Below are 20,331 nucleotides of genomic sequence, written 5' to 3' on the forward strand. Positions count from 1 at the left end.
GATACATCGTTATATGTGAAATCTTCGTATCTCTCGTTTGTGATCTCTCCAGATAAGGAATCGATCGTTTTTCAAGGAAACGGTTCAGCAACGTCCAAAGAATCGCCCATGAAATCGATAGAAGATCGTGCAACAATCGCAAGAGCCGGGCCGGCTGGTAGACACCACGAATGTAAGTACGTAGCACGTAATCACGTTCAACTTTTACCGTGATTCGCATTTGGGTATCGAGGGCACCTGTACGCCGTTCCCGAGCCAGAGAAACCGCTCGTTCCGTTCCGTTGTCTCGGGAGAAGGAAGAAACGTTAACTTGTTGCAGTCATTGTACCGTGCTCGCTCTAAAAATACGTCTGAACGTTAAATTCGATTAATAAGTTCCTTCGAATGGCAAAACGCACCGGTAGTGTCCTATTTATGGATACAGTTTATCATCAACCTGATTACATGACGACGTTGAATAATTAAAAACACGGTGACAAGAGAAAAATTTGGTGATACGAAAGTTTGGAATTCGAATTCTTCACCGAGGTAGCGGAATTTTCAGTTCTTTTTTCTTTTTCTGATCGTGGGTTTGTAGAATTTTTAAAGAAGCTTTAGACGTACGAAGTATGTTTGACAGTAGTTCCTTTTCTTTTTGATTGAAGCGTGCGAGAGTTGTTGGGACGAAAGATTCATTGTAACATAGAAGAGACATAAAATGAGTTCTGACCTTTCTTTTTCAAATGACGTCCCAAACATTTATTCACGGAGGCTAGAAAGAGTCAACGAAAGAGTCAATGTTCACGACTCCACCAAACCACAGTCGAGAAAGCAACTGCTACCCAAATTACACTTACCTACTTCGATACAAGAATAATTTTGTTTATGTCAAGGTTGCGGCAATGTAGATACTTAGACACGGAGAAAGTAAATAACGAGCATCGTTAAGTGTTTTAATCATTGTGCAAAAACGTGTTTCTATAGTTTACGTTTCAACATAGGTAAAACTCAACTACCTGTGGAAACGCCAATTATGCCTATTTGTGGAAATTCTAATTATGACTATATATGGAAATCGTAATTATGGTTATATGTAGAAATCCCAAAACAAGATTATGAACAAATATCCAAGCGAAACTTAGCGGCAGAACATTTCGATTAAAACAATAAAAAATCTAATAATGATCTAAATAGACAAATAACTCGATAATACATAAAAGTATACAATGTACTCGTTACATTAATTAGAGGATGAAAGAAATCTGCATTAGGTTCTCGTTCCATCACTTGCACTCACGGGGCTATAAATCTCAATAAGTATCTACGACATCTTAATTTATTCTTATCTCGATCTATTCTCGAAATTCATTTTCAAACGTGCAACTCTCACAATTCCTGGTATTCCAACTGAACCCGCTGCCAACACAAAGGATACCATCGGAATATAAAAATCAGCGATCTTGTGTACAAATGCGCGCAGCTTGTGCGATACATTATAAAAACGCATCCAAACGTATTGTATAAAATCGGAAAATCAAATGAGCCACTATCGGGACGAGAGTAAAATTGAGAGATCCTTTGAATTAGCCAACCGCGTGAAACCTTTCTTCTTCTTCTCTGTTGTCCCCTCCCCAAAAAGAGAATATATTTCTGGACACAGCGAATGAATTTACGAGACAGGACGTGACAGAGAACTCCTTCAGACCTTGGTAGTTCGAGCCATTGTTCGACTACGAATGAGCCTCCGCGTTATCATCGTATATGCGCGATGCGACGTCTCCTTCGGCTTCGACGCCTACAGGATAACTTGCCGCGCAAACCATACCGCGGATTTGCATTTCAAAAAATGCGGAAGACACTGTACGGGAAGTCCCGCGTGTTGATATCAACAACAGATCAACTGTATCTTTTTAAGGGGATGAATAAGGTAGAATTAAACGATTGGTCAAGGAGTGGAGAATTATTTATGAAGTCGTCGAGTAGAAGGATGGATCTTTTGAGAATGAGGATGATAAAGTGTGCGAGAGATATCGGGAGAAATTGATAAGAAAATTGGAAAAAGTTAAAAGTGTCTCACACAGAAGAAAAATAAAGGAAAGAAATTTGGTGTTCGAAAGACCAAAATTACATTCCGTTCTTTGCATCGTGGTATCTTTGGATTCGAAAATATTCTATTTATAGATAAGAAATATCTTCACTTATAGTAAAATAATTTAGAACACAAGAAATGTAGATTTGTTTCAACATATCGATTGTGAAAGAATTAAGAACCCTTTCGTCTTTGAATGAGTGAAGAAAAGTGATACAAGGATTTCGATAAGAATTTCGTTAATTTTACTTGCTATCGCTTGCAGCAGATCGTCCAGAAGATTTGAACTGCTGAAATATAAAATTCTAGATTCAGTTCACTAAAGTATTATTAAAACGCAAATACTTTAGGATTTTTTAATCGAAGTAATACATAATTTAATAAATATTTTTTAATTCTTCTTGCCTCTCTATTAATTCTATTTCTATGAAAATACATGTAACTTTTCTATTCATGGTTCTTCACAACTTCAAGTTTTCTATAACTTCAACTATAATAATATAATTAATTCGCGATTATCTCTCGGTTAGGGCACGCATGAGAACTTGTAACTGTAAAACTGCTCATCGATTCTAACACAACGCTTCTCGACAGAGTGTAAACGTGGCCGGAAGTAAAGATTAGATTAGAAGCAACGGTGTAAATAATGAGTACGTGCACACACGTATATACGTACAGACGTTACTTCGTAAAGATTAAAAAACGCTAAGAAAAGATTTGTTTTTTAACCTTTGCCGAATTGTTCCATTAACTTTCCAATAAAATAATAGTACAGACTATAATACGCTTACTATATACTATAAATCCTATATTATATATACTGTACAATACTATAAATCCTCTTTTATATATAAGTTTATTAATTCCCCTTTTTAGTTTTTATACCTACATTTTTTCGAGTTCTTTAAACTTTTTATTCTCACGCGAGGTCAAGAAGAATATATTCCTGAATTTTTTGGGAAGTCTATTTTTAAACTATCCAAATGTGAGACACATATAACTCAAAGAAATAGTTAGACATATTAATCATTGTAGACCGCTTCATCGATAAACGAAAAAAAAACCGGATAGGATTTGCAAGTATAATACCAGAGGACACAGCATCATAACTAGAATTCGTAACCAACTCCAAAAATTTTTAAATACTTGATTTGTGTGTCAGGTTACAATACATTTCTAGCATATTGAATTTTTATACAATCCTGAACCGGTGTTATAGTCAATGCGTCGATCGTGAGACTTCAAATAAGAGATATTAATGGATAATAATAACGGATAAGTATTATTAATGTGTTATGTGTGTAAATTTGTACAAACAATTTAACGTGGAAGCTACGAGAGTTAACTAGTCAAACTTCTGTTAAAATAAAATTTCTTCCTTCAGATGAAATAAATTTTCGCTCTTGATTAGATTTCAATGAGAATTCTTGTGAATTATTTATAAATTATAGAACATGTCGTTGTAATCGATAAATTTTTACCAATAGTATTTCTAATATTATTTTTTTTAAATATTATTGCTACGTATCTCATAAAATAAAAACAGCTCTACTACATTTTCCATTTTCACAGCCAATGTTACTAAACAGAAAATTTAATGCTATTTAAATATTATTTCAATTCGATATCGTATTTAATTTATAGTTTTTATTTTCAAAACAATTTTTCTACTGCTAATAATCCCAAAAGAATTTGTACAGCGTATTTTATCTGTAAAGCTCCAAAAATATAGAAATTAACATCGAAGAAGAAGTCAGTCTTTATACCACAAATACATCGACCAAACTATTTCTTTCAATAAAAGTAAATGATGCTTCTCCGAATACAATCTAAACGAATGCTACTGGAGTGAACACCCTGTGAGTTAGAATTGAATAAAAACTGTTACAAGACGTATATAAATTATTATACAGGATATATGTCGTTAGTTACCATTGAATGAAGATCATCGGGTAATTAGGAAGGTATCATACGTCACAAGTACGTTTATAGAATACAAGTTTGGCTTCGACATTGCAACCGTATGATTTTAAAGAATTCGATTGATCGGAGGACACGGTCGAACCTTCGTAATCTCGACACGATCCTGCTATTATCGTCCCGTTATGTCATAAGAATATTAGGAAGCAAGATGAATGCCGAATTCCAGCCTGTGAATGAATGACCGGTGTTCCTCGTAGAAACATTCTCTCGCGAATTGATTCACTGAATTTTTCCTCGCTAATAAAATTACAAATTCATGGTTGGCGAATATCTTTTCGATGGGACAGGCTTTGAGTTCCTGTTTACTCGATTACCTGGAATCAAGGCGAGACGCTATAAAATGGAAAAAAATTTCGAGCATTAAGAAAATCTTAGAGTATAATTAATTCATCTGTTGCTATGAGAAGTAAGGAAATTTAAATAAGAATAATTGTTAATTCGATAATAACTTTAATAAATAATTGAGAAAAATACGACTGGACAAAAACTGAAATATACCTAACAAAGAGGAGTAAATCACTTGCTAATATGCTGCATATTGCAAAAAATTATCATTTTTATCTTAAAAAATAAGGGAAACACGACGTAAGAAGTTTTCCGTAGATTTGCATACTCGAGTTATTAATGAAACCAATTGTCTAAAATTAGACTACGCTTAAGAACAAAAGGAAATAACTGCTTCATCGCTAACAGGAAAAAATAATAGAACGTACTGATAAGAATAAATAAATAAAAGAACTATTTACGGATTCGTTCATTCATTCACTTCTCGGAATTATCTCCACTTTCAAGGAAACAACTTCATTGCCGACAAGAATTTTTTGAATTAAAATTAAATATACCATAAACTGCCTTACGGCGAGGATATCTAATAATACATCTGATTGTTAGGAATGCAGCTACATCGGCGAGAAATCGTTATGTAGAAATCGCGTACTTAATTTATTCACGATCAACTTGCAATATTCCATAACATTCATTCTGATGCGCGGCCCTTCCTTAATATGCCAGTCTTGTGATCAAGATCCGTGAATTTCATCGTTCTCGACAGCTTCGGCACATCCATAGACATTGTACTCATTCATGCAAGAAACGTCTCAATTGACGCAGTGCGCGAGAACCGCGGATGATTCACAAACATTCCCTGAATGGAAATCTTATCACGCGTCGATCTCCTTTTGAAACTCTTCCGATTACTAGATCGCGGATTTTTATGCATTTACAGCATGGCAGGTTTATTTGAGTCATGCAAGCTTCGCCGTTTTTAAATCCAATCTTGATCTTCTACAATTTTGAACTGTATAGAATGTATTATGAAACATCGTTACTTTTTAATATAATAACGAGAGAATGAGAAAATATGGTGTACTTTAGGTTCAGTGAGAAAAAATTTGAAAAATGATTCGAATAATGCCATAGTTGAAGTATTCGAGTGAATTAATGAGGAGTTATTAGTTATTAAGAGAAACGTAGAATCTAGGGAATACAGTGAGACATTGTCTTAGGATGAAAACTCTGTCCATATGTCAGGCCAAGTAGTATTGCCATAATTTGTCTGATCATAAGGATAAGACTGAGTCCAATAGACAGACACAAGTTTAATTTCGTTAAATGGTATATAATATATAGATATCAGTTACCTGTTCTTAAAGAAGTGTGGAGAATGTAGAGAATTTAGGTATGCCGAAATAATAAGGGCGAAAAATTGTTGTCGCAGTCAGGTATATTTGAAATAAATTAATAAATGCTCGTAATGCTCGTTAATACTCGCTGATACTCGATAAGAACTGTTTGATACTGACTCGTGTGCGATCGCGTCTATTTTTACTGGTCGGGGGGAAAGTCGGAAAGTTCAAATTCGACGGTTGTATATAGCGGCAACATTGCTTTGCCTGGAGTTTACTTGTTTTTACGTTACTTGTACTCTGACGGTCATAATACTCCGATGCAAAACAGCAACTACACGACTTGAAATGTCCTCTGACTTATGCGCGCTACATCACCCTCTACCAGTGATAACGCTTTTTTTAAGCTAAACAGAGTATCTCTTCGTCGTCATTATTTTAAAATTACCGATATATCCTGTGTCCGACAATTTACGCCGCTACAGAGGTTTAGACAGACACAAACGCAAGTAGTATTGACATCAATCGTCTGACCGAAAAAGATCTCGACTCGATAGACAGACACAAGTTGTTCCTTGGATCTCCAAAGACATCAGGTGGCAATAGCTTAGAAGAATAATTCAAAAGGACATCTAATCAACGTCTTGGAGTTTTGAAATTTAATTAACTCCATCCTCGGACATCTTTATCATCTTCCATCGCCTTTTTATCAACATTCAATCAATTACTTCTCTCGTTTTCAATTTTAACGACATCCTATGTCAAACACAATCTCTAACTCCTTAAAAAACTAGGACAACCGTTAAAAGAACTGATCAAATAGATATAAACAAGTAGTTGCCAGGTAACGTTACGTGAAATCGATATATAATTCTTTGAACCAGGATGTATGCAAATGTTCTGATTAAGGAGGGATCACGAATCGTTAGTCGAACATATGGAAATGTTTGGTCACCATCGATAGAAGGATCAGGTTTCGTAATAATTTACGAGCAAAGAAGATCCTTTGATAACTCGATTAAAGCCGCATCGATGCTAGTTTCTCGTAGGGAACAGGTGTGCCACATACCTCTGTACATCGCGGACATTCTCTTCAATTACGTCTCAAGCCAAACCTCAAAGCTTGCGTTACTGTAAATTATACCGCGATAATAAAGATCCACAGGAAATCATGTGTTCGGTAACATTTCTCGTCCTTCCACGGCAATTATCTCACATTGTCGTCTGGATAATCAGGGTTTCATTAAATAGGGATCTTTAATGTTACTTAAATTGCACTTATCGTTGTATTCCAAGTGCGTGAAACGTATTGCTTTAATGACCAATTTAACCATGTTATTGCGAGATTGTTGGATCATCAGATAGACATCAAGGATTTACCGGAAGGTTTTTTTTGTTAGACCTTGTGTCATCAGATTGGATTAAGATGTAGTTAACTACGCGTAATGCCGATGATCATTGTTATTCTCAAGATTTTTCGAAAACATTTTTCTACTAAGCTGCTGAGAAATAAACTATAATTTTTGATAGATACATATCGATCGTGTGAAAAAGCGCAAAAAGCAATTACACGTTTTCAAAATTTACACAGCGTGTATCACGAAATGATTATGTGCGAATGTAACCTCTATTCTAACGTTTACTTTCATAGACGAAGAACATGAATGCAATCGAAATATGTTAATATGGTTGCCACATAGAATAGCAATTAGACCAGATCGATCAATATTATTAATGAAGTTTCAATACCAATCTAGATATATTAAACCGATTTTTATTTTGAAGACTATCGAACGACTCTATCTCTTTAATTATATTCATAAGAATATAAATTTTTGCATAAACACCGTCGATTTGCCGATAAGTCCATCAAAAACCACTCTTCTCGTCTAAGTTGCGGAAACTTCGCAGAAAAAGTAAGGAGAAAAATCCTGTGAAACAACTTTCCGAGAAAGAAGCAGGGCGATAACATGTAGTTCGATGAATGACCTAGTATCGATAATGTTACCTAAGCAGCCATCGTAGACGTCAGACAAGCTTCTAGACGAAGTGGACGTTGATCTCAACGACGCTAGTACCGCTTCTGTTCTCACGCAAAAACACAGAGGCGAAAGGTGTGTTATGCAGTACAAAGGAGCACGGAATCTGGATTCAAACCGATGACTTACATTTCGTACTTTTCACCGTTACGCGTATTGTCCTCCACAAACCTGTGAATTTCATGCTCCATGGCTACGATTCGATTATGTAAAACTACGGCGCGAAAAAGTAGGTAGGTGCTCGATGTGAAATTAAAAAGTTGTTTCGTGTTATGGCCAGTGATCAGGTAACATTTTTTAAAAGTTTTATACGTGGCTCGTAGCGCCGCGTTAAGAAATTAGCAGTAAAATTGTGAAAATTTAATGAAATTCTATTCCATGAAATCAAACGATATGCGATGAATACAGATGAAACGAGATATTCGATGAATAAAAAAAACATTTAATAACTTGGCTAATCCTTAACGAAAATAGTCAATCGCTAATGATATTTAAGTCGTCAAAAGCTTTTCTAACCGATATTTCCTTACGCAACGTAGTGTAACGCAAGCGAAAGAATTTTTCTCCTCCACGGATCACGTTGAGAATCATATTTCTCGAAAGCTATTTCCTTTCGTCTGATCCACGTACTTACATATATAGTTAATCTTACCGCGAGTATCTATGTACGCTCAGCTACAACATTCGTGTCAACATTCGAGATCTTCCTTCGACGTTGTATCGATGAAAGGCGATCTTCCAAATGTTTCTACAAGGCTAGCATTTTGGTTCACTGATTTACCAGTCTCGCAATATTTGCCCCAGCTTGCGAAAGCATCGTTATTTACACGATGCACATTGATTACTACGTTCGTGAGCAACGTTGATCGGATCTATAATTCGTCATGCAGGAATTACGAAGGCACGGGTAGAATGTAGGCTACCGTTTACGTTTCCCACGTCCCCGGCCTATCTTTCATCGACTTCTCTTTCTTTATATTCACAGTTTTATGTTTGAAATCTTTGCGCGAAATGAATTTATTATTATTCATTTGAATTAGTGGTTTCTCCATTAACTGTTTACGGTATATTATGTTATTTGCCTTTTGCTATATATTACCAGCGAATGCTGAATTATAGAAAATAGATATAATTGACGCAAATTACAGCCATCCACAAAAATGGGTATGTAGGTTCTCAAGTTATATTTCTTTAATTATATCGGTAAAGGTATGAATCTGCACAAACATCCGCAGTGAGTTCGCGTACTTTGTAAAGAGAATATTTTTATTGAAATAAAACAGGCTGATTTCTGATGATCCTTGAACGATTCAGAAGATGTACTGTAGGCGTGTAATGCAACAAACGTAATGAACAATCTAACAATACAAGTGTCAAGATTCACCAGTGATGAAAAGAAAAATATATAGATCAGAAAGGATTTCATTGTTTTTATATAGAATTGACGAAAATGTTATTACACAAGGCTGTTACTTTATTACAACAAATAGATTTTATTTTACTACAATCAATCCTTTATATCGAATGATTCCAAAAACAACCCCACAAAAAATAATCGCAGATTTTTCTACTGCCCTTTCGAGGTTTCCCTTAGTTTTTGTGAATGTCCCAGTACTTATGAATTATGAACGTGATTGTATCCTAATTTGTATACTACATCAGAATACGTCACTATTGCCGCTGGTGTAAGGCGATTAGTCTTCCGCCCCAAATGACAGCCCTCTAGAGGATATGTAATTAGTTTCTATTGAGCAACGTCCCGGAATGTTTCTTATATCCTTCTAGGAAATTCACGCCACGCAACACCCATGGCCAACGTGTTCCATTAATTTCAACATATCGATACTTTTCATAAATGCCCGTTACAGAAGGATTAAAAAAGTCAAATATCAGTAAACCGGTTCTCCCACATCGAAACAATCCACAACCTACCTTGTTATTAAAATACTATTAACGATTGGCTAATTGTTTCACGGAGTGGAAATCGCGTTTTATTCTATAAATTCTACGTGTTTTGGTATGTAGATTGGTGAGTTGTTTTCGAAATGTGCCTTGGAAACTTTACAATTTTATTTGTAAGTAAATGGCCTTAACATGGCATCAATTGCGAATGGTCTTAACATGTGAAGCTGGACAATATATACAAAAGAAGTAGTCAGATCTAACATTGAAATAAACAACATGAAATACGGCATTATACATTTCGTCCTGTATGTTATATATTTCCTATAAATACAAGAAGCATTTCTATATTTAAAGAAATGTTTAAAGAAACATATTTGTATCAATTTTTCCATTCTTCGTACAATATAATATGAATTTACTACAACTAATTAATGTATGTATGTGTAATGAAATTAGGCCGAACGAATCAAAAAAGCCGACGTAGGTTCTCTATGTTAATTTATGGGCTGGCTCATCCAATGCAGTGCGCAGTAATTTAACAATAATCGCATTGTAAAACTATTCATGCATTCCTGTGCGTGCGTACACACGTGCAATGTCCACGAGAGTAGAATGCCAAAAGCATAGACGCCGTGCGTCAATGAAGGAAATCTCCCTTATTGTACGCAAGATATGGAGAGTGACGACCATTGGGAAATAGGATTTGCAAATCGAACCAATGTTAATGACCTTACATTTGCATTTGCGAAATTTGTTAGTCTAACTCTATGGCCAATACTCGTTTCAGCCAATAAAAGGATCTTCGACGATATCATCGATAAGATTCTCATTGTTGTAATACTATTTCAATAATATAACAACAACACAAATAATGATTATTAACATTAAGGTGTATAAAGACACAAAGACTTGTGGATGGTGGTAAATAAAACTCTACTCATTCATCTGTATCTATAATGTTTGAATAATTAATGCAATGCCTATATTATTAAAAACATCCATAAATCGGACGATAAGAAAAAATCTACCTAAAAAGTCCCTATAATTCATATTGTTATACTGTAATGAATCATTACATTAGTAATGATAATTTTTATAGGGATAATGTCACGTCCCGCGCCCCGCACGATCCGTAGCGCGAAACTAAAATTGGTAATTTCTTTCAAATCAAGGTAATTTAAAACGTTTATTTGAAACCGTGTTTACAGTATTTAAAGTGAAAGACAGTTAAAGCCGCTAAAAGTTGTATCTTGCGAAAACTCATCTAACTATGTTTTATAACGATATTAAGACAATTTAAACAAAGTCGGCAGTTTGAACAAACGTTGTGATCTTCCCAAACATTTTTAAAAGAAAGACCCCGACGTTTTTTCATCTCCGACAGATATAAATAAATGTAGCGACTCAGGGAAGTCGGTAATAATAATTACCGTTCGTCTATCGAATAATAATTACTGTTCGTCTATCGAATAATTAATTACCGTTCGTCGACCGAATAATTACCATTGTCTATCGAAGAGTTAGTTATCATTTTGTCAACCGAAGAATTTTATATCCGTCAGTCTGTCAGTCAATTGTCAATATCAAAATCGAGTAAGATTTGAATAAATCATTACATATTGTTAATTTACTTTCGATCAACTTTAATCCTCTCCCGTTCCATTCCCGCACATAGCAGGTTAGCCGAAAGTAGAGCTTATTGTCAGTTGCATTAAACGTCAGTTAACGCTACCGAACGCGGCAACTAAATAGAACGTGACAGATAAAACTCTAATCAATAAATAACATACAATAACTATTGGGTTATAACATAAGTAAGTTCAGTTAAACTCAATACATTTCCTTTGTTATGACCGAACTTATTTATGTTAATCTAATTAATCCAATATAACCAAAGAAATAATGAAATTTAAAGCATTCTAGATTTGAAAGAAGTCTTACAAGAAGCGTAAATTCTTGATTGAAGAATCAGTAAGTAAGAGCCAACATTTATATATCTACGCAGAATACTACACCGAACAAGCCGAGAAAGTCAAGAACGTGGATTCCATGGGTTAACCATGCTCGAAGAAGGATATCTGACGGGCCAGTTAGCCTACTTACGAAGACTTGAAATTCGCCCCGATGCGACGTCATCCTGACCGGTTCTCACTTATTTCGATAATATTGCCCAGCAGTGGCCCACGAAATCTAAGAAAAGGTTTTCTATGCGATTAGCGCCCAACCAACAAGTCACAATTTACTTAAGACTTGCGTAATAATTGTGGACGACATCGCCGACGTGCCGAACTCGTGTCTTCGATTTGCCAGCTACTGAAAGAGATTTCAAAATCCGGTCTCTGTGTCACTTTCGAACAGAGAAAGTCGTGCAATTCATTTTGCCGTTCGTAGAACGATTTATAGAAAACTTTCGTTAGAGATTGCTAAGACACTTAGAAATTGAAGCGCGAATAGAAATTGTTCAAATGGAATATTAATGTTCCCAATGCATGAAATTATTATTATTAATGATATTATTAATTTTAAATAATGTTTTGTATTTGTTTGTTTCGATATAATAATGATTTAATATAATTTAGTGATCTTCAATGTTTGCATTATACGGAACACGAACGAAAAAGTTAAATTTGACTACTGCGCATGCGTTTCGCGGTCTTGCACCGCTTGTATTGTCGATATAATGTTTAAACAATATTGTAAATATAATAATACGATGTTATGATAAGAATAGTAAATTATAATATAAAATATGATTCTTTATAATATTTTTTATATGAATTACTAAATTTTCTAACACAATACCGTTTTACAGTTGTAATATGACTAACGTCAGTAGCAGACGGCAGCTAAGTCGTCTGCTAGAAACAGCTGACAGTTCCGATGCATAAAAGCGTGGTTATAAGAAATTTATTTAGACTATTATGAATCTCTCATCCTTAGTTTTACGAATTTACATGTATAATATGAAAATAAAACCGCTCGTATGAAAAATCATTGTTTACTTTTCGATATCTCACATAAATTTCTCGGTAAAGAAACACCGATTTACCGACGCATTTTAATAGACATTATGTAATTTACAAAATCTACGAAACTCACTATAATTTCTTCTCTTATACATTTCGTCATAATTGTCTATCACCTTATTTTCCTTTTCATATATACACATAAAAATTAAACAAAAAATATTATATGTGAGGGCGCGGAAAGATTTTTATGCCCGAAACGAATAGTAGGTTATGTTACTAACAACAGAAGAATTACTCGAATATCTGACTGAAAGTGCACGAAATAAAGAAAATTTTCGCCTGCATCACAAAATACTAATACTGTATGATCAGAACTATGATTTGTAATTGCATCGTGACTATGCTGATTCTAGATAACATTTTACAAAACGTAACAGTGCCAAGAAGTAAATTTAACGTACCTGACAATGTTGAACCAAGGTACTGGTCGGATGTTCGATTCTAGGTCGTGACTTGACACATGTCGTTGAAACTTTCCTTCGTAATTGGGCGAGATGTCTGAACTGGCACAATTTCTCTGCACGAGCACAGAGCCTACTCGACCCTATACACGCCATAGCGAAAACTGTAGTGAGCCAAGTCACACGACTTGAGAAGACTTTCGAGTTCCACTAGCCCCACCGACACTTCAAAATCACTTCCCCACCCACTTTTCCCTTTCCCGTCCCCACCTGTAAATACACCTGCTACACGCGGCATTAGTCGGAACAGAACTATACATTATAAATTATAAGTAAAACATTAATCATTGAGTATTCTCCAACAAAATATTGGTAGACTTTCAGAAGAATACTAAATCCAAAGTCTATTAGCGACCTCTAATTGATGCTTCTATTATTTACTTTCCAAATTCTTATATATAAATTATTTAATGGTTTCTTTCTTTCACTATTTACGGCCTACATTTCCAAATAAGCGTACACTTAAAACAGTTTCTGTGAATCAGAATATATTCTGTAGCGATTCATTTTAATTTTCATAGTATTAATCTCTGTTAAATTTCGTAATAATTTTGTTCTTTGATTATAATGAATAAGGTGATTGTAAGGTTTGTAAGGTACACTAAAGATTTGAATAAAATGAAACTATATATGGGAATTAAAAAAAAAGTTATTAAATTTCGTGACTTTTCGTGTTTTAAGAATAAATCTTAACAATACATGTTCATCTTGATTTTACTCTGTGTTAATCTTTATGATTTATGGGGTACATACTTTAAACATGGCGAACGGTATTTTGAGTAGGCTTTATGGAGCATTTAAAACATTTAATCAAGTAGTTGATACTATATTACGTCGTGGCTTTCCATCAGGTAATAAGAAAGATATTCTTATATTATACTTACATTTAGGTATTATATATAACTCAGAAGTAAGATATTTATATCCTTTATTGTTCCTAACCTCTTAAAAATATTACGAATTTAAATTGTTTATTATTATTGTAAATTGTTAATGTCATACAAACAGTAGAATATTATATGTTTGCGTGTTAATAATATATTATTATTATATAATATATTATTATTATATAATATATTATAATATATATTATTATTATCAAATACCATTTGCTTTTGATTTAGGTAATTTATATGCGATCGAATGTAACGCTATAAATGTGCAACCCATTAATTTTCCTGGACATTCTATAAAGGATATTTTAAATGAAACAATTTTATGGGCCGCACCTAAGAAAAGGCGAACTGTAGAAAGACGTCTTTGTAGAAGATTTGGTATTCCTGAATATATTTGGAAACCCCATGTACCAAAAACAAATATCATAATGTGTAAAAAATGTGGTCACGATTATGAAGCTGATACACTTTGTGGTAAGATATATAATTTTGAAAAGAACTATGATCTATTGCAACACTAGCTTATGATATATATTTGTCCTTTTCCAATTTTTATAGGATACTGCTATGAAATAGTAAAAAAGGAAACAAAAGAAATACAGAAAGCTATACAAAATTCATTGGGATTGGAACCTGTTGAACAGGATGTTATAGTATTATATGAAGGAGAAAAAGAACAATTACGAGATGACTTTTGGAAGGTATTTTCATAATGTTATATATCTAAGATGAAATATTTCATCTTATTATTATTGTACATATAATTTACAATTATGTCTTTTTATAGAAACAAAGAATCGTAGAATTACCTAAAAAGAGGCCCGATTGGTTCAATCCAAATTTACTTCAGCCAACAGTGAAAGAATTAGCTGATTCAAAACAAGAAGAATTAGAAACTGAAGTTTCGGAAGATGTTAAGGATAAGTGAATAATTATTTTATATTGATAAGCTATTTTTGTTTATATTAAATAAATTTAAACAAAGTAAACTATTGATAATTTTTGTTTTATTTCAAAATGTGACATTTTTACAATTATAAATATTGTGGGAATATTTTAAATCTCTCCTATATTTCTATAGTTCATGAACATAAAAATAGGTCTAATATCAATAACAGTCACTTTTTTTATTATTTATGTAGTTTCATTATTTTTATATATGATAGTTTGCTTTTATTAAATCTTTTCTGAATCAACAATTTATAAAATTCGATAATGAAAAACATTTCTAGTTTTGTTACGATTAATACACTTTTCACAAAAGTTGGTCATATTTACATTTACCATTCTCCTTTAAAAAAAACCACAAAGATATATAAAATTCTCTATAAAATCAAAGGTACTTCATTGTTTATACCATAATCCCCATCCTGTAGAATTATTAGTGAACAATTTCAAAACCATCTACAGATACTTCTTTATTAAAGTGGCTCAGAACATGTTCATGAAAATCTGCAAATGTGACAGCTTTTCCATAAAATGATCCACATAATGGACAAATTTTATTGTTTTGATCTGCATTATCTGCTATATTTGAACACTTTTCCAAAGATAGGCTTGCAGTTTGAAGACTGGTTTGAGTTGCACCATGCTCTTTAATACTTTCGTTGAAATTAAATTGAGTACCTGCTTGACACATTTTTTTATTCGCATTTGTACGGCAATTATTACACATTAAGCCTATAAAATTATATCTGAGGTTAATTCCTTAAAATATATAAATAGACGCATTTTCATCCTGCTTAGTAGACGCAAAAGTATCCATAGTGTCTTCACTGAACAAAGTCATCAAAATATGGAAAATAGTTTGTATATTTTAAAATTTATAATTATGTGTTTTTTTTTAAATAGTACTAAACACGACCGTATTAAAATGAATTGAAATTAAACGAGATACACATGATATATTTAGGAAATAAACAAATTAGTAACAAACCTGAACGTTTACTAAGCAAGGATATTAATAATTCTTTATTTATACCTTCTTTTTTCTTCTTGAAGTTTTGCAGTGCCCTTTTCAGTTTTGTCTGTTGTGCCAATAAAGTGTTTTTCATTTGTGAGAGTCTAATATCATGCTGTTTTAATAATTCTAAATCTGTATCTGAATCCTCAGGATAAGTAAAGCCAATATTTCGTAAGTCTAGTTCAGTACCATTTTGTAATTCAACCATCTAATTAGATAATTATTGTACAAAAACAATTATTAGTTATAAAAATGTTTTATTGTCTTACCTTATCTTATCTTCTTGCTTACCTCTGCATACTGTTGTTCTAGATCTGACTTTTCTAACATAATACTATTTATAAGTCTAAGTGATATCTCTTCTAGACTTTGTTCTTTCTCACCTAGATCAAGATGTAATAACATAATTTTTTAAACATATAACCCAATTAAAAAATAAATATTCAATACATACTTTTGTTTGTGGTTAATATACATTGCTGATTATTATCTTCTTTAACAGAGCTAAAAATATCACGGAAACTATAGGACACAATGTCTAACGGTTGCGCTGCAGAATGTTGCTTAAGTGTATCGGAAATTTTTGTCAATTGACTTCCTAAGGACTTATTGGTTCTTATTAATTTAGTCAATCTATTCCATAACTGTCGGTTTTCTCCTGCTACCATAAAAACTTGGTGAGTAAGTTGGGATTTCTGTTTCTTGAGCTCTTCTATTTTTTCCTGTCGATCAAACTATATTAAAGTATAAAATATTAAAATGTAAAATACATACATTCTATGTATTACTATATATGTAAACCTTCAAGGTTTGTACAATAGTTTTTTCATTATCATTAGCTTTTGTAATGGCTGCAGATTCATCCTTTCCACATTCAAGTCTCAAACACATATTTTCTTCTTCAACAGTAGCTAATCTTGTTTCCAATTGTTGACAACGTTCGTTCATAGTTTTAAATGCAACTAACAAGGCATAATAGTTGCCACATTTTTCATTATCCACATTCTCAGATTGTTCCATGTCACTCATGTTGTAAAAATGCAATTAGCAAAAGTGAAAACACAATTTCACAATTTGATAATTACTAAAAAGGATAACAGCATTTGTATTATTTTATGTAGACGTATATAACCAATAAACACTTGATATTCTTTCTGTTTCCTTACATTTCGATATAAAAGAACATTCCATATGAATTTTAAAGAATTTCAAATAATAAGTAATAATTAGGTTCATAAATAATACAATGAGATTGTCAAATTAGGTTAAGTTGCTACATATTTCAATACTTTGAAACTTAACACGATTTGTTAGTAATTTCGGATTTCGACACTGAGATACATATAACAAATAAAATTACTCAACGTAAATTTATTAGTTTGGGGTAGTCCCCGTTATCGTTATCTTATTAGTGATATTACCGATTGAACGTAGAATAAGGTTGCCATAAGAACAGTCGAGGTATAGACGTTTGTGTGTGGTACTGTTTTGAATTGTTGAAATCACATGCATTGAATTTGCAGAACATAACCTTAGTATATATTACAAAATAAAAATTGTAAAATCTATACATCAGTTAATAACAAAGTGAACAATAATAAATTATTTTCAATTAAAGAAATTTCTCTTTTTGTGATACTTTGGTTATCAATTCTCCAGGACTATTCTAAACTGCTAATTATTAACAATTTTTACACATTATATATGTTTTTAATAAGGACATTCATAAAGCAGGATAGAACAATTTTCTCAACTTCTTCTACTTTTTAAAATAATTAGATTATTGAAATATATTTAATAATAATAATATGAATAATTAAATAATATACCGTAATGGTATTTTTATTAATACATACCATATTTTATGTAATAATAGCAGCTTCACTCGTGTAACACATAAAAGCTTATCGTTAAGAATGTAATTTTGTTCGTAATTGTTAAGGAATATCGTCTTAAATATGTTTTCTATTTCTCAATTTCATCAATTTGGCTATTTGAATAGATCAAATTTACGCGCGCTTGTATATAAGAAACCCAAACGCTTCTATTGGCGCAATATATTGTAAAATCAAATAGAGTGTTTCTATTGGTGCAGAATATTGTCAAGTCAAATCGAATGTTTCTATTGGTGTAAAATATTGTGAAGTCCTTGCCGCCAGTAATTCGTTGCAGAAGGGCGTCGCGGGACGGCATTCTACTGTTGAAATTTGTAGAGCCGGAGTTCGTCGTGTCACTGCGTCATTATTACATTTTCATTTCGTCTTTATCATCATTTCTACACTTCTGTCTACTTCATTTAAATAGTACGTTTTAATCAATCACTTATTGACCATCATTTTAGTAAAATTAAGAAGTATTCTGCATTTCTTTTGTACTTTTATCATTGACGTATACTTGACGGTTAGAGTTATATTACCGGTCTTTGAGCAGAATTTGGTTTCTATTATCCCTTAGTTTCATTGTAATTGGTTTAATTGTTATAAATTATTGGTTTTCATACATTTATTTAAAATTGTTGGTTTCCTTTTATACAGATTATTGGCTAGTCACGTTATTGAAAGAATACGGGTTCACAGCATAGACGCCACAGATGATTAATAATCGATAATTTATACTGATACGAAATGAACACCATGGATGATTAAAATCAGTTCGTTGATTTTTCATGCAGATTTGGTAATGATTGAACTATCATAATAAAACATACGTATGTACAAGTTTATTTTCCCTTTTTATTGAATCGATGATAATCAATATTTGCTACGTAATTGCTATACAACTTACATCGGTATATAATGATATTAGTTTATAAATAATTGCATAATTTGTTGAAAATATTAAGATGGAAGAAAAAGATTAAAAAGATCGCTTTTTTTAAATATTTCGGGTATATAGATTATCATTAATGATCGGTTATATTATAAAATATTTTTTTATATTATATAAATATTGGGAAATATATTAGATAATATCTTGCAACACATAAACAGTGATTGAAATATTACACGTATATTCTATTTTCTTCATATGTATATGTAATAGTTGTTGTTGAAAGATGGATAACAATCGGTGTATAGTATATACATTTCGAAAAACAACAGTATTTCCATACCAAACACTCGCCCCTCCCGCTCCCTGCTAATACAACTTTTTTTCAAAGGATATTTGTGGCCGCGCGCAATGCGGTCTGTAGAGTCAGTATTTGCTGCGTAATATTTTTTATATTTTCTAGAGCACGATAGCTCTTAATAGTTACAAATTCAATTACAATAGTTATACGCGAAATTAGAGTCAGTGTGTTCGCCGATTGTTAGTTAAACGGATGCGCTAATAGCCTTTCCTTTTCTTTTTTTTTTTTTGAACATTCGCTTTCGATAGCAGAGTCGCAGGTTTTGCAAGAGGATACAGCCTCTCCTGAAAATCAAGATTGTAAGTATTTATGTATATTGTATTCTATTTTATTTTCTTATTCGTATTTTGATCGAACTACTATTAATTTTCATTGACATAAAATCTAAAAGTTATAATATTGAAATACACAATAAAATTGTTTAGCATGCTTCAGAAATGATTAGATTCTCATTATTTCTAGATTAAAAATTGTTACTTTAGCATTCCAATTTTTATAGTAATTAGATTTCAATTTTCATTATTATTAAAGTCTTAAATTTGAATAGTTTTACTTTTCATTACCTTAAACTCCTTAAACAATGAACGATATATTTTTAAGAACAAATTATAATATTTCACATGTTTTGTTTCAGTTTTTTTATAACTCCTATTTTTTCCTGTGCTTCGGAAAGGTCGCAGTGATGCATAAAAACTTAGCATGTAAGAATTTTTGCTTTAATTATTATTAATTAAAAAATAAGATTTGATTTTAAACCTTAATATCAGAATTCCAATCGTTATAGTATTTAGAGTATACTAGCAATTTAACTTTTGTATTATTAATAGAGTTCAAAGTATGTATAGAGTTTCCTATTTCATTATCTCAAAATTTTTGTTCCATCATCAGCTAATTTTCAAAATAAATTATCCATATAAAAAAATTATTCACTCATTCATATTATTTATATATAATAATTCATATCTTGTTAAAGGTTTATCACTCCTTCCTCTTTCTCCTGTTTCCTGAAAAGGACTTAGTGGTGGACTTCAAAAGCCAAGAATGTAAGTAATTTTGTAGTCTGTGCTTCATTTAATTCTATTCTTTGTATTTAAATTTGTCATTCTTGAATTGAATATTACCTTCAAAATTTGAATTAATAAAGATTAATGGAGATTAATTTCCCATTACTTTAAATTTTCCAAATTATTAACGTTATGTTTAAGAAAAAATTATAATATTTCATGCCTTGT

At 32.3% G+C, this 20,331-nt stretch overlaps 3 protein-coding genes across 6 annotated transcripts in view; 1 reads left to right on the forward strand and 2 right to left on the reverse strand.

The window, feature by feature from the left end:
* The window catches only part of LOC122576096 (all trans-polyprenyl-diphosphate synthase PDSS1), a 53,911-nt gene extending 40,602 nt beyond the window's left edge, over positions 1–13,309 (reverse strand). Inside the window, exon 1 of the mRNA XM_043745967.1 lies at positions 13,051–13,309. Coding sequence (XP_043601902.1) covers positions 13,051–13,206 — 156 coding nt within the window. The 5' untranslated portion in view covers positions 13,207–13,309. The remainder of the gene's footprint in view (positions 1–13,050) is intronic.
* A 351-nt stretch (positions 13,310–13,660) lies between these two features.
* On the forward strand, positions 13,661–15,005 carry LOC122576106 (39S ribosomal protein L32, mitochondrial). Its single transcript, XM_043745986.1, has 4 exons — positions 13,661–13,961; positions 14,235–14,480; positions 14,565–14,707; positions 14,794–15,005. The coding sequence occupies exons 1-4, from the start codon at positions 13,844–13,846 to the stop codon at positions 14,932–14,934; spliced, it is 648 nt and encodes a 215-aa protein (XP_043601921.1). The 5' UTR covers positions 13,661–13,843; the 3' UTR covers positions 14,935–15,005.
* LOC122576097 (protein spindle-F) lies at positions 14,997–17,514 on the reverse strand. 4 transcript variants are annotated; one of them, XM_043745969.1, is made up of 6 exons: positions 17,391–17,514; positions 16,771–17,053; positions 16,424–16,703; positions 16,261–16,352; positions 15,988–16,177; positions 14,997–15,686 (listed from the first exon to the last, which is right to left on the reverse strand). In XM_043745969.1, the coding sequence occupies exons 2-6, from the start codon at positions 16,996–16,998 to the stop codon at positions 15,388–15,390; spliced, it is 1,089 nt and encodes a 362-aa protein (XP_043601904.1). In that variant the 5' UTR covers positions 16,999–17,053; positions 17,391–17,514; the 3' UTR covers positions 14,997–15,387. The 4 variants fall into 4 exon arrangements, with proteins under 4 accessions (XP_043601904.1, XP_043601903.1, XP_043601905.1 ...); XM_043745968.1 differs by having other exon boundaries at positions 17,136–17,460; XM_043745970.1 differs by having other exon boundaries at positions 16,424–16,691; positions 17,136–17,455.
* Positions 17,515–20,331: the final 2,817 nt, after the last annotated feature.

Source organism: Bombus pyrosoma, linkage group LG15 (assembly GCF_014825855.1).
Source record: "Bombus pyrosoma isolate SC7728 linkage group LG15, ASM1482585v1, whole genome shotgun sequence".
Classification (NCBI taxonomy): domain Eukaryota; kingdom Metazoa; phylum Arthropoda; class Insecta; order Hymenoptera; family Apidae; genus Bombus; species Bombus pyrosoma.